At 51.0% G+C, this 18,730-nt stretch overlaps 1 protein-coding gene across 29 annotated transcripts in view; it reads left to right on the top strand.

Moving 5' to 3' along the window:
- MARK2 (microtubule affinity regulating kinase 2) overlaps positions 1-18,639 on the top strand; it is a 190,332-nt gene extending 171,693 nt beyond the window's left edge. For 6 of the 29 annotated variants that reach the window (XM_087880894.1, XM_087880895.1, XM_087880889.1 and 3 more), the window contains 8 exons: positions 1,440-1,572; positions 2,560-2,738; positions 4,328-4,425; positions 8,029-8,187; positions 9,386-9,637; positions 11,421-11,447; positions 15,441-15,485; positions 16,321-18,639. In XM_087880894.1, the coding sequence (XP_087737020.1) occupies positions 1,440-1,572; positions 2,560-2,738; positions 4,328-4,425; positions 8,029-8,187; positions 9,386-9,637; positions 11,421-11,447; positions 15,441-15,485; positions 16,321-16,684 (1,257 nt within the window). In that variant the 3' untranslated portion in view covers positions 16,685-18,639. The remainder of the gene's footprint in view (positions 1-1,439; positions 1,573-2,559; positions 2,739-4,327; positions 4,426-8,028; positions 8,188-9,385; positions 9,638-11,420; positions 11,448-15,440; positions 15,486-16,320) is intronic. The other 23 variants (XM_087880905.1, XM_087880888.1, XM_087880909.1 and 20 more) reach the window with 10 other exon arrangements.
- The last annotated feature ends 91 nt before the right edge of the window (positions 18,640-18,730 follow it).

Raw genomic sequence — 18,730 nt, 5'->3', positions numbered from 1 at the left:
TCTTTGCAGCTGACACGGTTAAACATGTGATTGACAGGTGGCGCGCCGCTGAATGCAATGAGAAGCAAGCCTCGAGCTCTTTTTTGCCATATCGCTGAAGATCCCTGGATAAGAGAATTTTATTCTTTATTCTTTAGCAGCCTTCCGGTCCTCATGCATCTCCTAAGGAAGTCTTCCCTGTACGTTGCGTTTTCCACGCAGCGAGTTTCCGATGGCCTTTTCGTTCATAAATCCCGTGCCTGGAAATTGAAAAAAGAAAAATAAGCCAAGGAGAACAGGCAGGGTTAAAATGGCTTTTTTGGATGGAAGTAGTGTAAAAGAGAGAGGAGGGAGGGAGGGAGGGAAGGAAGGAAGGAAGGAAGGAAGGAAGGAAATGAAAAGGAAGAAAGGAAGGGCAATAGCAATAGAACTTACATACTGCTTTGTAGTGCTTCACAGCCCTCTCTAAGTGGTTTACAGAGTCAGCCTTTTGCCCCCAACAATCTGGGTCCTCATTTTACTGACCTTGGAAGGATGGAAGGCTGAGTCGACCTTGAGCTGGTCAGGATCGAACCCCTGGCAGTAGAATGCAGAGTTAGCCTGCAATCCTGCATTCTAATCACTGGGAAGAGAAGGAAGGAAGGAAGGAAGATCAAGGAAGGAAGGAAGGAAGGAAGGAAGGAAGGAAGAAAGGAAGAAAGGTGAGAGGGAAGGAGGAGATGAGATTTGGAGGGAGAAAGGAAGGAAGGCGATACAGTGTGGATGGAAGGGAAAAGAAGGAAGGAAGGAGGGAAGCTAGGAAGGAAGTGGATGAGGTATGGATGGAAGGGGAAGGAAGGAAGGAAGATCATGGAAGGAAGAAAAGAAGGAAGGAAGATGATAGGGAGAGAGGAGATGAGAGTTGGATGGAGGAGGAAGGAAGGAAGGAAAGCGATGCAGTGTGGATGGAAGGGGAAAGAAGGAGGGAGGGAGGGAGGGAAGCTAGGAAGGAAAGAAGTTGATAAGGTGCGGATGGAAGGGGAAGGAAGAAAGATAGGGAAGCTGGAATAAAGGAAGGAAGGGTAAACTTGAATGAACGTTTTGCAGAGAACCATAAAAACCAATACAACTAACCAAAATTAAGAAGAAATAAAACAAAAATTGCAGAAAGAAAGAAAGAAGAAAAAAGGAGATGGAAAGGAGAAACTTTGCAGTTCCTTTGCAGCAAAGGCAGTTTGCAAAAGAAGCTTAACGGTTACAAAAAGAAAACTCCCACCTTTTTCATTAATCCGGTTTTCTGTGATCCAGCAGTCCCAGCGTAAACTTCTTTTTTTCCTCCACGAGGGGAAAAAAAAACAAACGTTTTAAGCTTTTTTGTGGGGGGAACTCTGCCTCCGAGGGCTTGCGTGACCTGGATCGGGAGAAGCCGCCTCTTGAGGTCTGGAGCCTTTTCTGATTCCCTTTTTTTCCTGCTCTTGCAGCTCGACAACGACAGCAGCACCCTCAAACCTCGCCCCCAGCCTGAGCTCGCCAACAGCACGGTCCCCTCCCCTTCGCACAAGGTACAGCGCAGCGTCTCCGCCAACCCCAAGCAGCGCCGCTTAAGTGATCAGGGTGAGTTTCGGGGACCGCTCCGGGGTCCCCTTCATTCTGGGCCAAAGCAGGGGGGGCTTCCCCGCATAAGATGGATTTCTTTCTTTCTTTATGATCTCCCACCTTTTTTTATAAATAAGTCAAGGTGCCGAAAGATTCCTTATTTTCCCCTACAACGACAACCTTGTGAGGTGGGTTGGGCTGAGAGTGAGAACGATGGGCCCCCAATCACCCAGCCAGCTTTAAGGAAGGGACTAGAACTCACCGTCTCCTGGTAATTGCCCCCAAGTCACCCAGCTGTTTCATGCCTAAGGTGAGACTAGAACTCCCAGTCTCCTGGTGATTGGGCCAAAGTCACCCAGCCGGGTTTCATGGCTAACACAGAACTAGAACTCACTGTCTCCTGGTGATTGCCCCCAAGTCACCCAGCTGTTTCATGCCTAAGGTGAGACTAGAACTCCCAGTCTCCTGGTGATTGGGCCAAAGTCACCCAGCCGGGTTTCATGGCTAACACAGAACTAGAACTCACCGTCTCCTGGTGATTGCCCCCAAGTCACCCAGCTGTTTCATGCCTAAGGTGAGACTAGAACTCCCAATCTCCTGGGGATTGGGCCAAAGTCACCCAGCCGGGTTTCATGGCTAACACAGAACTAGAACTCACTGTCTCCTGGTGATTGCCCCCAAGTCACCCAGCTGTTTCATGCCTAAGGTGAGACTAGAACTCCCAATCTCCTGGTGATTGGGCCAAAGTCACCCAGCCGGTTTTCATGGCTAACACAGAACTAGAACTCACCGTCTCCTGGTGATTGCCCCCAAGTCACCCAGCTGTTTCATGCCTAAAGTGGGACTAGCAAAGCTGGCTGAGGAATTCTGGGAGTTGAAGTCCACAAGTCTTAAAGCTGCCAAGGTTGGAGGCCCCTCCCCTAAAGGACAGTCCTTGTTCCTTCCTTTCTACCTTCTTCCTGCATCTCCCTGGCGCTCACTTCCTTCTTTTCGTCTGCCCCGCAGTACCCAACATCCCGACGTCCACGTCTTACTCCAAGAAAACGCAGGCAGCCAACGCTGAGAACAAGAGGCCCGAAGAGGAGAGGGAGGCCGGGCGCAGCAAGGCCGGGAGCACCGTCAAAGTGCCTGCCAGCCCCCTGCCCAGCCTGGAGAGGAAGAAAAGCACTCCTATGCCCTCCACGGTCAGTGCCCTAAGACTCCTCCCACCCACGGACTTAGATAGATAGATAGATAGATAGATAGATAGATAGATAGATAGATAGATAGATAGATAGATAGATAGATGATAGATAGATAGATAGATAGATAGATAGATAGATAGATAGATAGATAGACAGATGATAGATAGATGGATGATGGATGGGGGAGAGAGAGAGAGAAGATGGATGGATGGATGGATGGATGGATGGATGGATGGATGGATGGATGGATGGATGGATGGATGGATGAGAGAGAGAAGATGGATGGATGGTAGATGATAGATAGATAGATAGATAGATAGATAGATAGATAGATAGATAGATAGATGATGGATGGGGGAGAGAGAGAGAGAGAAGATGGATGGATGGATGGATAGATAGATAGATGAGAGAGAGAAGATAGATGGATGGATGGATGATAGATAGATAGATAGATAGATAGATAGATAGATAGATAGATAGATAGATAGATAGATAGATAGATAGATAGATAGAATTAATTCTTTATTGGCCAAGTGTGATTGGACACACAAGGAATTTGTCTGCGGTGCATAAGCTCTCAGTGTACATAAAAAGACAAGATACATTCAGTCAAGAATCACAAGGCACAACACCCAGTGACTGGATGCGGAGGGTGGCTTCATCGCTGATCTGTAACCACCTGTCCAGTGTGGCCGCTCGGGAATTCCCCTATCCTGGTAGTCCTCGACCTACGACCGAATTTCTTACAGGAAATTACAGGACCCCTATCCTGTACGTCCTCGACCTACAGAAATCCTGAATTTCTGTCCTCTTTAAGACACGACCGCTGTAAGTCGAGGCACCCACATGACCAGCCCGAGTTTAGCACTGTTTTGTGTGGGGGGGGTGGGGGTTGTAAAACGAAAGCCAGAGGTCACAATGTGAACAGCACGTTGGTCGTAAAGCGAGTCTATTGATTCGTATGGAAGTTTTTAACTAAAAAGTACGGAAACCGTCAAAAAGCGTCTTATATCTGTAGCCAAATTCTCCAAAAATGATCATTTGTGTTGCTGTTCCTGTATAAAGGCTGTACGACAGGTAGTCCTCGATTTAACGACCACAATTGAGCCCAACATTTATGGGGCTCGGTGAAATATGGGCGAAGCGAGTTTTGCCTCGTTTTAGGACTTTTCTTGCCCCCGTTGTTCAGCGAATCATCACCGCTGTGAAGTCAGGAGCACGGTCATGAAGCGAAGCTGGCTTCCCCGTCCTCAGAAGGTCACAAAACGGGATCACGACGTGACACGCCCCCCCCCCCCGCAGGGGGGACGCTGCGACCGTCATAAATACGATCTGATTGCCAAGCCTCTGAATTTTGATCACATGATCACGAGTGCCGGGGGGGGGGCAAGTCGCAAGTCCCTTTTTCCGGTGCCGTTGTAACTTTGAACAGCCACTCTGCAAGGTGTTGTAAGTCGAGGACTACCTGCGGAGCCTTTTTTTTTTTTTTTTTTTTCCCCCCTCGGACGTGAAACGTCGGAAAGCTGCTGCCAGCGTGCCCACCTTGGCACAGCGCCCGTCCCTCACTTGGCATCTTTCCTCCTTTGCAGAACAGCGTCCTTTCCACCAGCACAAACCGGAGCCGCAATTCCCCCATGCTGGACCGCGCCAGCTTGGGCCAGAACTCGATACAGAACGGCAAAGATAGGTAAGGAGGAAGAGGAGGAGGAGGAGGACGACGAGGAGGGAAGTTGGCCCTGAGCACCTCAGGGGTTGCCCCACCCAGGAACAAAAATTTAAAGCATCCTTAGGCACTTTTGTAGTCTTGGATATTGAGTTCAAACTTGTTTTTTATTATTATTATTATTATTCTTTATACATGTATGTATGTATGTATGTATGTATTTTTCTTCAACCGGGTATTTTCCTACGTAAACCAAGTTTCTCAAACTGCAGCCATAGCTCAGTGAAATCACATCCACTATCCTAGGCTTCTTTAGACAGGAAACATGCATTTTGCTGCCTATTGGGAGACTAATATAGAGCCTTGGTAGTACAGTGGTCTAAAGCACCCTGTTATTAACACAGCTGCCTGCAATTACTGCAGGTTCGAATCTCGCCAGGCTCAAGGTTGACTCAGCCTTCCATCCTTTCTAAGGTGGGTAAATTGAGGACCCAGTTTGTGGGGGAAATAAGATGACTTTGTATAAAATATACAAAAGGATGAAGGCTATTGCTTAGCGCATTGTAAGCCGCCCTGAGTCTCCGGAGAAGGGCGGCATATAAATCAAATTAAATAGATAGATAATTAGATAGATAGATAGATAGATAGATAGATAGATAGATAGATAGATAGATAGATAGATAGATAGATAGATCTATTTCGGACATGCAAAATGCATGTTTCCTGTCTAAAGAAGCCTAGGATAGTGGATGTGATTTCACTGAGCTATGGCTGCAGTTTGAGAAACTTGGTTTACGTAGGAAAATACCCGGTTGAAGAAAAATACATACAAAAACCTACGATAAGAAAAGAAAGCAAATATATATATATATATATATATATTTGGGCTATTTCTACAACTAGGGCTGTAGAAAAATCTTGGTTACGTAGGAAAAACCTGGCTAAAAGAAACACACACACACACACACACACACACACACACACACACACACACATGCATTTTTCCCCTTTAATATACATACAAAAACCTACGATAAGAGAAGAAAGCAAATATATATATTATATATATATAAAGCAAATATATATATAGAATATATATATATTCTTCGGGAAGAAACCCGAAATATTAACTCTACACACACACACACACACACACACACACACACACACACGTAAATTTTCACGGGTATATATGTGTGTACAGTTAATATTTCGGGTTTCTTCCCATATAATTGTGGATATATCCCTAAAAGGGTAGAAGCGACGTTTCGACAGAATCTTATCTGCCATCATAAGCCTGATGATGGCAGATGAGATTCTGTCGAAACGTCGCTTCTACCCTTTTAGGGATATATTCACAATTACACGGGAAGAAACCCGAAATATTAACTATACATACATACATACATACATACATACATACATACATACATATATATATATGCATTTTCCCCCTTTAATATACACAAGTGCTTAGTCAACGGTGTATTGTCTAAGTCCATTTACTTTGGCAAAACTATCGTGCTAGTAATAATAATAACAATAATAATCATAATATCGGTGGTAATAATAATAATGCTTATTTACATATAGAAAAATAGTCTTTCATCATTTTCTTTTGCAGTTTTTACATAAGTATTTTATTCTTTATTTAAAGTGGTGTAGCTTTCCTCTCCCGTCTCTTGCCCCCAAAACGTTGCAACTCCTTTTCAAAACTATAAAAAGGTAAAAAGGTTCCCCTCGCACCTATGTGCTAGTCGTTCCCAACTCTAGGGGGCGGTGCTCCTCTCCGTTTCAAAGCCGAAGAGCCAGCGCTGTCTGAAGACGTCTCCGTGGTCATGTGGCCGGCATGACTTAAAACGCCAAAGGCGCACGGAAAACGCTGTTCCCTTCCCACCAAAGGGGGTCCCTATTTTTTCTACTTGCATTTTTTTTTTTTACGTGCTTTTCGAACTGCTAGGTTTGCAGAAGCTGGGACGAGTCACGGGAGCTTACCCCGTTACGCGGCAGCACTAGGGATTCGAACTGCCGACCTTTCGATCGACAAGTTCAGTGTCTTAGCCACTGAGCCACCGCTATAGTTGGATCTAAAATCGACTGTAGTTGGATCTAAATCGACCCCGTTTCAAAGTCCCCCCCACCCCCCCGTGACCTGAACCCAGCCTTCCAAGCCACCCCTCCGGACAGGAATGACCCCTGCGTATGGGATACCTTTTGGAGGTGCAGAAGGGTTGCTGAAAAGACCCCCACCTTCACCCCACCCCACCCTGCGCTTAGCTTCAGAGCATCCATTGATGCTATCCCTGGACTGATGGGGGGGGGGGCGTGAGGACACCTCCTTTCATCTCCATTTGGTGAGAGAGAGAGGGGGGCTTCCTTTACTTCCCCTGCAGGCTGCCCCTCTCCCCCCCTGAATTCCTAGCCATAAGTCCTTTCTCACGATCTCGGGGATATTTTTTCCTTAGCTAGCAAGGAGCAAGCCTCATCCCTTCATTCCTGTGACATTCACACACACACACACATATTTTTGTGCCTTTTTTTCTTCTTTTGGACCCAACCCCCTGGTTCCTTCAAAGCTTCAAAGAGTCATGCACCCACCCCTCATCGCCCTCACTACCCCACCCCACCGCACTCCGGAAAGCCTCCATTCGCCTCCATCTCCTCCTGCTGCATCTGGGGGTGGAGGTGCTTGACTCATATACATATATACAGGGTTGTGTATTGTATATTTGCTTTCCCCCAGAATGCCCGTGGACTTCCCTCTGTGGCGTGGCGGCTCCCTCTGTGGCAGCTCCCTCTGTGGCGTGGCAGGTTGAGGGGACCTCTTCCCCACCCGTTTAGCTGATGAAGGAATGGATAGGATGAGAAGGAGGGAGGGAGGGAGGAAAGAAAAGAAGATTGGTAGGAGGGAAGGAAAGGAAGGAAGATAAAGGGAGGGGAAGGGAGGGAGCAAGGAGAGGAGAGGAGGAAAGGAAGATGAAGGAAAGGGAAAAAAGATAGAGGAAAGGAAAGGAAGATAGAAGAACAGGAAAGGAGAAAGGAAAGGATAGGGAAGGGAAAGAGTAAAAGGAAGGAAGGGGAAGGGAGGGACCAAGGAAAGGAGAGGTGAGGAGGAAAGGAAGATAAAGGAAAGGGAAAAGATAGAGGAAAGGAAAGGAAGATAGAAGAAAGAAGAGGAATATAGAAGAAGAACAGGAAAGAAGAAAGGATAGGGAAGGAAAAGGAAGATAGAGTAAAGGGAAGGAAGGAGAAGGGGGAGGGAGGGAGCAAGGAAAGTAGAGGAGAGGAGGAAAGGAAGATAGAGGAAAGGAAAGGAAGATAGAAGAAGGAAAGGAAGATAAAGGAAAGGAAAGAAGATAGAAGAAGAAAAAGGGAAGGAGAAAGAAAAGGGGAGGGGAGGAGAGGAGTGGAATGGTAGGACATAGCCGCCTCCCCATAACCAGCTGGCCCCACCCGATAGTCTGGGATGGTCGGTGGGGCCCGCCGCAGATTTCATCCGCCAGCCCGCTTCACCCCCTATTTCCCCTCTCCTCTCCTCCTTCCCCCCCACCCTCATTTTCTCTCCTTGGTTTGGACTCCTTGGCTTCTCCCTGGCTTGATTTTATTTTTTCTCCCCCTCCCCGCCAGCCTAACCACTCCGGGCTCCAGGGCCTCTACCGCCTCCGCTTCCGCCGCCGTGAGCTCCGCGCGCCCGCGCCAGCACCAGAAATCCATGTCCGCCTCGGTGCACCCCTCCAAGCCCACGCTGCCCCCCACCGACAATCACTGCGAGGCCCAGCGACCTAGGCAAGTGGGCAGCTGCGTGCGCCTGGGGGTGTTTCCTTCCTTCCTTCCTTCCTTCCCTCCCTCCAGGTCTCTCCAGCTGCCCCCCCTTGGCTTCATTGTTCTGTGTCCCGTCCTGGCCCCAGAGCCGTGACCCTCGCACAGGGGACTGCCTTAGAGGAGATCGGGGCAGAACAACTGAGAGGTTTGGGGGTTCTGTCCTGAAACCTGGGAGGGGGGACCCCCCCAGACGGAGTCATGCTCTGGGTACCACACAGCATCAGGCAGAGTCACAAGGGCGCCCAGGATGTTGCTCGTCCTGTTGGGTGGGTCCCCCCTATTTTTTTAGGGGACCTTAGCAGCTGTGGAAGGCAGCCCTCGTTCTTCTATGGGGCAGGCGCAGAAAAAGGAAACCCCCGGCTGCCCCACAAAAGAACAAGGGCGGCCTTCCACCTCTGCCCAGATGTTCCTTCCTAGCAACTAACAGAACTTGAAAAAACTGGCCCGGGATTCTCACGTCGCTTTAAGCCAGGAATCTTGCCTCGTGGAGGAAATCCATCAGGAATGAGATGTGGGTGCTCTTTTTTTCTAAGAGCATCAAAGATCATTTGGCCTAAAGGCTGGAAGGTTGGGGGGGGGGGGGACATGGTATCACGGCATCCTTCCTCAAATGCCCTCAAACGCTTCAGAGCCCTGGTTTCCGATTTGGCTTACGATCCTGGCTTGTTTGGGACCCCCATCGGCCAGGACGAGGTCGCTGATTCCCTATTGGGTTTCCCTTCCCCTCTCCATGCCGGGGATGAAGGGAATCAGTTTTATAGGGAGTCCTCTACTTGTGAAGACGAGTGGGACCAGAACGTCTTCCGTCACTAACAGCAATGGAGTCGTTAAGGCACCTGACTGCTCCCGATTTCACAATCTTTTTGGCCTCAGTTGTTAAGTGAATCCAGCTTCCCCACCATCACTATCGAAGCCTCCTCCATCTACAGCCTTGGGGGAGAGCCCCTTGAGATACCACCTAAAATGGCCTCCCAACCTTACCCAACGGATCTGCTATCTGCTCGTCCCTCCCCAGGAATCCCAAACCAGCATTCATGGGTAGAACGTGGCTTCTCTCTCTCTCTTTCCCTTCGCTGACATACCCCCCCCAAGGCAGCGGGGTGGAGGGTCTCTCGGTCTGGCCTCCCCTGATTGACCTCCTTCTTCTCCTTCCCCCCCACAGCACGGCCCCCCAGCGGGCTCCCGTGGCCTCCCCTTCCGCCCACAACATCAGCAGCGCCCTCCCCGAGCGCACCAACTTCCCGCGAGGCATACAGAGCCGCAGCACTTTCCACGCCGGGCAGCTCCGGCCGGTCCGTGACCAACCAAACCTCTCCTACGGCCTGACACCCGCCTCGCCTTCCGGCAACAGCCAAGGCCGAAGAGGAGCTTCGGGCAGCCTCTTCAGCAAGTTCACCTCCAAGTTCGTACGCAGGTGAGCCAGGGAGGGGAGGGGGAGGCACCAAAGTGTGTGTGGGGGGGACCCCCAGTGCATCCTGGGTGGCGTGACTGCATGGCGGGGAGGGAGGCGGAGTGAGACAGGGACCCTCCCCTCTTCCATTTCTGTGGCTCCGAGAGGCGCATGTTGGCTGAGTCTTTGTGTGCGTTGGACCCCCGCTGCCCCTCCCTCTCCCTCCTCCCTTCCTGTCACAGCCCCCACATTCCATTGTCTGCCATCTGGTGCAGTGGTTAGAGTGCAGTACTTGCAGGCTACTTCTGCTGACTGCCAGCTGCCTGCAATTTGGCAGTTCGAATCTCCCCAGGCTCAAGGTTGACTCAGCCTTCCGTCCTTCCAAGGCCGGTACAATGAGGACCCAGATTGTTGGGGGGCAAGAGGCTGACTCTTAAACACTTAGAGAGGGCTGCGAAGCGGTATAGAACTCTACATACCTCTATATACCGCTGCTATTGCTATGGTTATCTGTCCATGCTCGAATCGCACACTCTCCAGGAATCCAAGCTGCTGTCGGCTCTTTCCATTCATTGGGGAGACGAGCCCACCCAGCTTTCAAATGCTCCCCCCTCCCCAGGGCTCCACAGGGTGGGAGCACAACCTGTCCTTGATGAAGCCTAGAAGTCTGCCCCCCCCAGCCCCCCAAAGGGGAGACTATCTTTGGGGTAGCTCAGCTGGGGAGTGACAAGCTATCATTCAGGATGGCTTAGCCATAATTGTCACTGCAAAACCCGGGATGGGGTGGGCGGAGATGGCTCCTGATAACAGCACCCTGTAAGTAAGAATAACGACAGTTGGAAGGGACCTTGGAGGTCTTCTAGTCCATCCCCCCCTCCCCCCCCAGCTTATACCGTTTCAGACAAATGGTTGTTCCAACGCCTTTGGTTCTGGCGAATTGCAATTCGGAATCCCTACTTCCCCTCCACCCCAGAACGTGCCATTCCCTGATCTCAGCCGTGCAGCGAAATTGTCCTCACCCCGTAAAGTTTCCGTGTGGGGGTACCCCAGCCATAGCTGCCCACATGCCACTTTAGCCAAGGTAGCCCCAGGGTTTCTCAACCTTGGGCATTTTTTTAAGATGGGCGGACTTCAGCTCCCAGAATTCCCCTGCCAGCCTGTGTGTGTGTGTGTTGTGTGTGTGTGTGTATCCGAGAGGCTGTTTTGTAAACCTACCTTCTTCTTCACAAGGCCCCAAGGGGAGGGGAGGGAGTTTGAGAATGGGAGGGGGGAGGGGGACCCACCTCTCTGCAGTCCAGCACCTCTTGTCTCCAGCCTCCTTTTTCTTTTGCTGTGTGTTTTACCTTCCTCCCTGCCTGCCCTCCTTCCCAACCCACCCCATCCTTCTGTGGGTCCTACTCTGGGCAGCCTCCAGCCAGAAGGGGATATGGGGTGGGAAGGAGGAGGGGTGACCCCAGCAACCCCGGGTTCCTCACTCCTCCTCGCCTTCCAAAAGAAGTCACCAAGGCTTTTGGGGAGCCCCCCACCTCATCCTCCCGGACAGTCCCAATTTGGGACACAGGGAGGCCGCTCGTCTTCCTGTGTTGGACAGAAGGAACGAAAAATGGGAGGAGGGGAAGTGTTCGCGTCAGCCTCCCTTTCCTCAAAGACACCCCCCTCCCCGGCCCAATCTGGGGAGGGAAGATGGGGGCACCGGCCTATTCCGGGATCCACGGCTTGTTCATTTCACACTTTCACGCTTGCTCATCCACCCACCACCGTGTTTTTTTCCTCCCCCCTCCCTTTTTTTTACCCCCTCCCCTTCTAGAAATCTGTCTTTCAGGTTTGCCAGAAGGTAGGCGTTTGTCACTCTGGAATTTGTTCTTTTTCCTTCTTCCTCTTGTGCAACACTCACCTCTTCCCTGCCAGCTTCTCTCGCTCTCCCTTTCTCGCTCTCTGTTTCTCTCTCTCTCTCCCTCCCCACAACCCATGGTGGCCAAGGGTGGCTGTGTGTGAACGCAGAGGGCACTCTTAAAGGGACAGTTTGGGGGGAGGGAAGGGCTCATTAGCTCTCAGCCTGCAGACAGGGAAGCCCACTTTGATGTGGGAGAGGCTGTTCCTATTCTGTCCCATCTGGGTCGCCAGAAAACTGGTTGGCCTGGGATTTAGCGTCCGAGAATGCTGTCTCTTTAAAGGTGATTCTCCATCTTCGTAGTTTTTGCCTTGGCTGGGCCTCTGCTCTTTCTAACCAGAATCTCTCCCCCCCCCGCGCCCCTCCCCCTTCCTCCTTCCCCACACTAATCCTCCTCCCTGCATGGTGGCAGTTAGGAGAAGCTGGGCTGTCCCTCTGCTCTGCGGCTGGACGCTGCCTTGAAGGTTCAGGCTTAGCTTGCGGGAGGTGGCAAACGGGCACCCGGCCCATCCGCGGAACTTCATAGCCCTCCCTGGGGGATGAAAACGGGGGCCTTGGGGGGGGGGTTACACCCCAATGGGAAGATGTTATCCGTGGTGTGGGTTGCAGTGATCTCTTTTCAAGGAAAAAAAAAATACAGTGAAATCAGTTGCCAAGGTTGGAGATCCCTGGCCTAGTGGTTAAGGTGCTGGGCTAGGAACCAGGCGCCTGAGAGTTCTAGTCCTGCCTTAGACGTGGAGAACCAGCCAGGTGACTTTGGGCCAGTCCCTCTCTCACTCTCTCAGCCCTACCCACCTTGTTGTTGTGGGGAAAATAGGAGGAGGAAGGATAAGGTTCGTTTACCACCTTGAATAAAATAAAGCAATAGGAAAGCTGGGATTAAAATAAAGAGAGAAATCTAGCTTTTGGGCTGTATAGGTAGTCCTCGTCGCACGACCACAATCGAGCCCAAAGTTTCTGTTGCTAAGTGAGACATTCGTTCAGTTGAGTTTCACCCTGTTTTGCAACCTTGCTTGCCACAAGTTGTTCAGTGAATCACCGCAGTTGTTAAGTGAGTCACACAGTTGCGAAGTGACTCAGTGGCTTCCCCCATTGACTTCGCTTGTCAAAAGGTCGCACAAGCGGATCATATGACACCCCCACCCCGGGGGACATTTGTAACCGTCAAAAACATGAGTCAGCTGTCAAGCGTCTGAATTTTGCTCATGGGATGCTGCCACGGTCATAAATTTGAAAAAGTTACTTTCTTCAGTGCCGTTGTAACTTCGAACGGTCACTAAACGAACCGTCCGTAAATGGGGAACTGCCTGGTGTGTAGCAAGCTAGGTCTCATGCGGTAGTTCCCATATGTTTCCTCTCTCCGATCAGGAGGAAATGGTGCTGTCACTTTTCAGCCGTCACTTCCACAGAGTTGCGTGTGAGCTGCGAGATGCCAGACTTAAATAAATGGAATCAAGCCAGCTTCAGCCACTTGGATTAAGTCCAGTTTAAGCGGAAAATAAGCAGAATTAGGTGTTGTTGTTTTTTCCAAGCACCCAGCCTTTGCTTCAGCAATACCTGCTTCCTGACAGCCCTTTGCACTTCCAGAAAGAAAGAAAAGAAAGAAAGAAGGAAGGAAGGAAGGAAGGAAGGAAGGAAGGAAGGAAGGAAGGAAGGAAGGAAGGAAGGAAGGAGAGAGAAAGAAAGAAGGAACGAAGGAAAAAAGAAAGAAAGAAAGGGGAGGGAAGAAGGAAGGAAGGAAAGGGAGGGAGGAGTGGACAGAGAGAGAGAAAAAAAGGAAGAAGGAAGGAGAGAGGAGTGGAGAGAGAAAGAACGAAAAAAAGAAAAGGGAGGGAGGAAGGAGTGGAGAGAGAAAGAAAGAGAAGAAAGAGAAAAAGAAAAGGGAGGAAGAAGGAGGGAAGGAAAGAGGAGTGGAGAGAAAGAAAAGATTGAAGAAGGAAGGAAGGAAAGAGGAGTGGAGAGAGAAAGAAAAGAAAAGGGAGGGAAGAAGGAAGGAAGGAAAGAGAGGAGTGGAGAGAGAGAAAGAAAAAAGAAAAAAGAGGGAAGAAGGAAGGAAAGAGGGATGGAAGAGTGGAGAGAGAGAAAGAAAGAAAGAAAGAAATTACCTTTTTTATTTAACCTTCAGCATCTCAACCTTGTTATAGCAACAGTGTTGACCTTCAAAATTGACCCAGAGACATTCTCTTGGGGGGGGGGCGCAGAGCTGGGGCAAAACAGAGGGTATGTATGTGCGAATGTATGTAATTCCCCCCCTCCCCAAAAACAGAGGGGAGGTATTACAAGATAGCCCTCCCCCCTTCCTCAACCTGCAACTCTCTGCTGAGGGAAACTGGGCCGGCTGCGAGAGAACTGAAGTCATCCATTGTCTTGGCAGGTGGAGTCTCAAACTGTGAGCAGCCCCAGAAGTGCCCTTGCGGTGCCTCGCTTTCCCTTTTGCACAGGGGTGTGCGATGCTCGCGCACGAGAGCGCCTCCTGAAAGTGATCTGCAGGGCGAAAGGGCACCCTTTCAAGGGGGGGTGGGCACAGAAAAGAATTGGGAGCAGACCAGCACTTCCATCGTAGCTGCTTTTGCAAAAGGCAACTGGACTTTCTTGGGCTTTGAAAACATTTCGCTTCTCATCCAAGAAGCTTCTTCAGTTCTTCTTGGATGAGAAGCGAAAGATTTTTCAAGGAGAAGAGAGGAAGGAAGGAGTAACAAGGGACGTAAATGAAAGGTAGGAAGAAAAAGGAAGGAAAATGGAAAGAAGGAAAAGGAGGAGAAGAAAGGAGACAAAAGAGAAAGAAAGGAAGAAAGAAGAGTTAGAAAAGGAAGGAAGAAGGAAACAAGGAAGGAAGAGAAAGGAAGGAGAATGGAAAGAAGGAAAAGAAAAAGAAACAGAAGAAAGGAAACAAAAGAAAAACAAAAAAGAAAGAAAGGATTAGAAAAGGAAGGAAGAAGGAAACAAGGAAGGAAAAGGAAGGAGAATGGAAAGAAGGAAAAGAAAAAGGAAGAGAAGAAAGGAAACAAAAGAAAAAGAAAAAAGAAAGGGTTAGAAAAGGAAGGAAGAAGGAAACAGGGAAGGAAAAGGAAGGAGAATGGAAAGAAGGAAAAGAAAAAGGAAGAGAAGAAAGGAAACAAAACAGAAAGGGGTTAGAAAAGGAAGGAAGGTAGGAAGAAGGAAACAAGGAAGGAAGAGGAAGGAGAATGGAAAGAAGGAAAAGAAACAGGAAGAGAAGAAAGGAAAGAGAGAGAGAGAGAGAGAAATGAACGAGAAAGAGAGGCAGGAAAGAAGGCCTCTGAGTCATCCTGGGTTTGGGGGAGCGCTCCCCAAAACTGGCAGGGTTAGACCCAAAGCGAAAGGAGATGAAACTCATTTGACACGGTAGCTTCCCACAAATGCCGCCATTTCCCCACTTCTGTCATGCCCAAGAGAGACAATTCAGCCGCCGCAAAACTTTTCGAAGGAAAGGCTTGGGGGTTCTCTTGTCTCTTTTGAAGACCGCCCAGTTGGGGTTCATGGCAGGCCTAGCATCCAGACCAGGAGTCCCCTCATTCCGTGGCTCAGCCTGTTTTCCCCCACTCCAAGTAGCTCCTCCTTCTCCTCCTCCTTCCTCCTTTCTTCCTTGCTTGTCCGTGGCTTCTGCTCTGCGGGAATGGATTAGAGAAACGGTGCTTGCACCCAACCAAACAAACCCAAGGCTGATCCAGTAGCTTCACCCCCCACCCCCCAAAAGGCTGCCTTGGCTGATCCCAGCATGCCGAACAGCCACCGAGAGGGGCTGTCTGCTCTGCCTGGGGGGGGGGGGCATCATACTTTAGCCCCCCTCCCCACCCTCGAATGCCTTGAAGCCCTCCCCCCCTTCCCCATGGCTTGGGCGAAAAGAAAAGAAAAACCAGGGGCAGGAAGTGCTAACTGGAGGGTGCTGATGGCTTGTCTCCTGCTCTGTTTTTTGAGGAACCTGCATGAGCCCGAAAACAAAGACCGCGTGGAGACCCTCAGGTGAGACGCAGCCAGGGCTGGGCGGGGTTTCCCACCCTGGGTCCACTCGGTCTGTTTCTCCGACAGGGCCAGGCTGCTCCTTGGCACCTACCTCCATTCTTACACCTCTTCGTTGCCCTGACCTCTTTCTCTCTCTTTTTTTTTTTCCTCCTCCTCCTGCCTAGCACTGATGATATTACCTAGTCTGGTAATTAAATGTCTGCAAGAAAAGAACCACGCTTAGAAAACCCCAAGGAACCCCACAGTCCTCCTCCTCCTCCCACCTCTAGCACTGATGATGTTACCTTGTTTGGTAATAAAATGACTGCAAGAAAACAACCACACTTGGAGAGCACCAAGGACCTCACAGTCCTCCTCCTCCTCCTCCTCTTCCTCCTCCTCCACCACCACCACCTCCTCCTCCTCCTCCCAACTCTAGTTTAACACTGATGATGTTATCTAGTCTGGTAATTAAATGTCTGCAAGAAATCAACGACGCTCAGAGAACACCAAGGACCCCACAGTCCTCCGTCTCCTCTTCCTCCTCCTCCATCACCACCACCACCACTTCCTCTTCCTTCCACCTCTAGTTTAGCACTGATGATGTTACCTAGTCTGGTAATGAAATGTCGGCAAGAAAACAACCACGCTCAGAGAACACCGAGGACCCCACAGTTCTCCGTCTCCTCTACCTCTTCTAATTCTTTCTCTTTCCATCTCTCCCCCACCACCCCCAGCTCTTCTGGGTCACGGATCGGACTGAGCAGCACGCTGATGCCAGTCAGATGGGCAGGGGGGGGGAGGGATTCCTCCTCTCTCCTCACCCTTTCTTCCCTTTCTCCTCCCCCCCTGGCAGGCCTCACATGATGGGTAGCGGCGGCGGGGGCGAGAAAGACCGGGACGAGAACCGGGACGCCAAGCCGCGGTCACTGCGTTTCACCTGGAGCATGAAGACCACCAGCTCCATGGAGCCCAACGAGATGATGAAAGAGATTCGGAAGGTGCTGGACGCGAACAGTTGCCAGTGCGAGTTGCAGGAGAAATACATGCTTTTGTGCATGCACGGGGCGCCGGGCCACGAAGCTTTCGTGCAGTGGGAGATGGAAGTTTGCAAACTGCCCCGCCTCTCGCTCAACGGCGTCCGCTTCAAGCGGATATCGGGCACTTCCATGGCCTTCAAGAACATTGCCTCCAAAATCGCCAACGAACTCAAGCTTTAACGGGGCCCAACCCCGGGGAGAAAGAGGGGGGTGGGAGGGGGGCGCCTGGCCTGCACACACGCGCGACCGGAGGTGGGAGCATCAGGAGGAAGAGAGCCGCGACTTCGCTTTTGAGAGGGGTTATGCAGGCAAAAGGGGGTGGGTAGGGCAAGAGGGAGGGAAGGTGGGGGGGTATACCCCCCCCACTCACATGCCTCTCCATCTCCCCGCGCCCCCCCCTCCCACTGATGGATCTCCATGGAGACAGGGTGCGTGGGATTGTGGTTGGCAGCCACCTAGCTGGTCTCCGTGGCAACAGGAACGGGAGGGTACCAAGGGCTGTCTGTCGGATGAGGAAGCATCCCTTTTGGTCTCCGTGGCGACCGTGGTACTTTTTCTTCCTCCTTTTTTTTTTTCTTCTTCCTTCCTTCCTTCTCCCCCTCCCCCCTTTTTTTCCCCTCCTTTCCTTCTTGTACACGAGACAGGGTTTGCCATGCTACCAAACTGCAACAGAAAAGCAGGGACTCTTTCCCCCTCCCTGGGGAGCGGGGGGGGGTCCTTTCCCCCACCCTGCCCACCTCTGGGTTTGCAACCCGGGTCGGCGGAGGAGGATGGCAGCTGTGGCAGGAGGCGGTTGGGATGGTGAGGTGTGGGGGCAGAGCAGCAGCCGGGGGCCCCTTCACTGGGGAAACGGGGGAGCCGAGGGTCGCGTGCCCGCCAGCCAACAATGGAAGCCAAGTGCCTCCTTGCTGCCCTGCCAAGGGACACTTCCTGGTCCCTGCAGATGACACAACCCCCACCTCAACACACACACACACACACACTGCAAACAAAGACCCGGCAATCCTCCCAAGGTTTTTTTGTTTCTTCCTTGCTAATTGAGGGGAGCCGCCGTTGGGGTTGAACGGAGGGAGGGTTGGGGGTTGGTGGCTGTCCCGAGATCCGCACAGCAACCTGATCCGTCACTCCTTTGTCCCCCCTCCCCATGTCCCCTCCCCTTTATACAGGCATGGCGGTAAGAGGGCCACTCTGGGCTGGTCAGCAGCGCCCTGTTTACACACACAACGTCACAATGGAGTCCTGTTTCCTGTCTTGAATGCTGCACAACCCCACTCTGGGGTTTTTTAGCCTTCTGTTCCCCCACCCCCCCTCCCCCTTCCCGGCATGTCTTTCCCGTGGGCCCAAACATGGCGGGAGGGGTGTGGGTGGGGGCGCCAGAAGCTGGCTATGGAACAAGCCTGCTGGGGGTTGGGGGCCCACAGCCGAGGGGGTTTTCACACACACACACCCCAATTTTCTCGGGCAAAAAGCCTTTGGGTGTTCAGGATGGGTTGAAAAGCTTTGGGCCTGCTGTTTTTTTTATCCCCTGGTCACAGGTACGCTGCCCCCCCCCCCAACCCGGCTTTCTGGAGAGCTCGGGTTGCCGTCTACTGAAAACTGTGGGGATGGGGGACCCATGGCTTCTGTTCCCCCTGCCCCCTCCCCCCAATTTTTATTTCCCTTTCCAAAGCACAAGAGCAAAAGGAGAGAAAAAAAAAAAGACGGAGACTTCTCTTCGGTGGGGGGCCTCTCTCTCTCTGGGTTTCTTTTCGTTGTCACATTGCCCCCTCCCCTCCCTCTTGAGAATGTATTTTTGGTCCTGGGGAGGGGGCTTTGCAGCCCCTTCACCTTCTCTGACACACACACACACACACACCTGGTTTGTATATAACTGTACTGATACCTCGGTTTTTTGTGAGTGGTTATAATTTTTTTTTTTTTTTGGTTTCGTTTTAATTTCTCATCACAACATTGCCTTTTTTTAAAAAAAAGAAAGATGATCATGTCCTTTTGGGGAGGGGGGGTCATTCTCTTCCCCTCCCATCCTTCCCCTCTCTCTTTTTTCTTTCTTTCTTTCTCTTTCTCTCTCTCTCTCTCAAGGATGCTGCCGTTTGATGTAGTTTTACAGGTTCTAGATTAAAACTTTCCAGAAAGCACCTATCTAGCGTCGGATTCCTGTTTTTGGTTCCACATTTGCTCCAGTCCGCCCCCCACCTCACTCCCCCCACCCAGGACTCGGGACCAGCA

Source organism: Pantherophis guttatus, chromosome 18, assembly GCF_059756535.1.
Source record: "Pantherophis guttatus breed Tessera chromosome 18, ASM5975653v1, whole genome shotgun sequence".
Classification (NCBI taxonomy): Eukaryota; Metazoa; Chordata; class Lepidosauria; order Squamata; family Colubridae; genus Pantherophis; species Pantherophis guttatus.
Note: the sequence above shows the minus strand (reverse complement) of the source record. Positions and strands in the feature narration are given on the sequence as shown.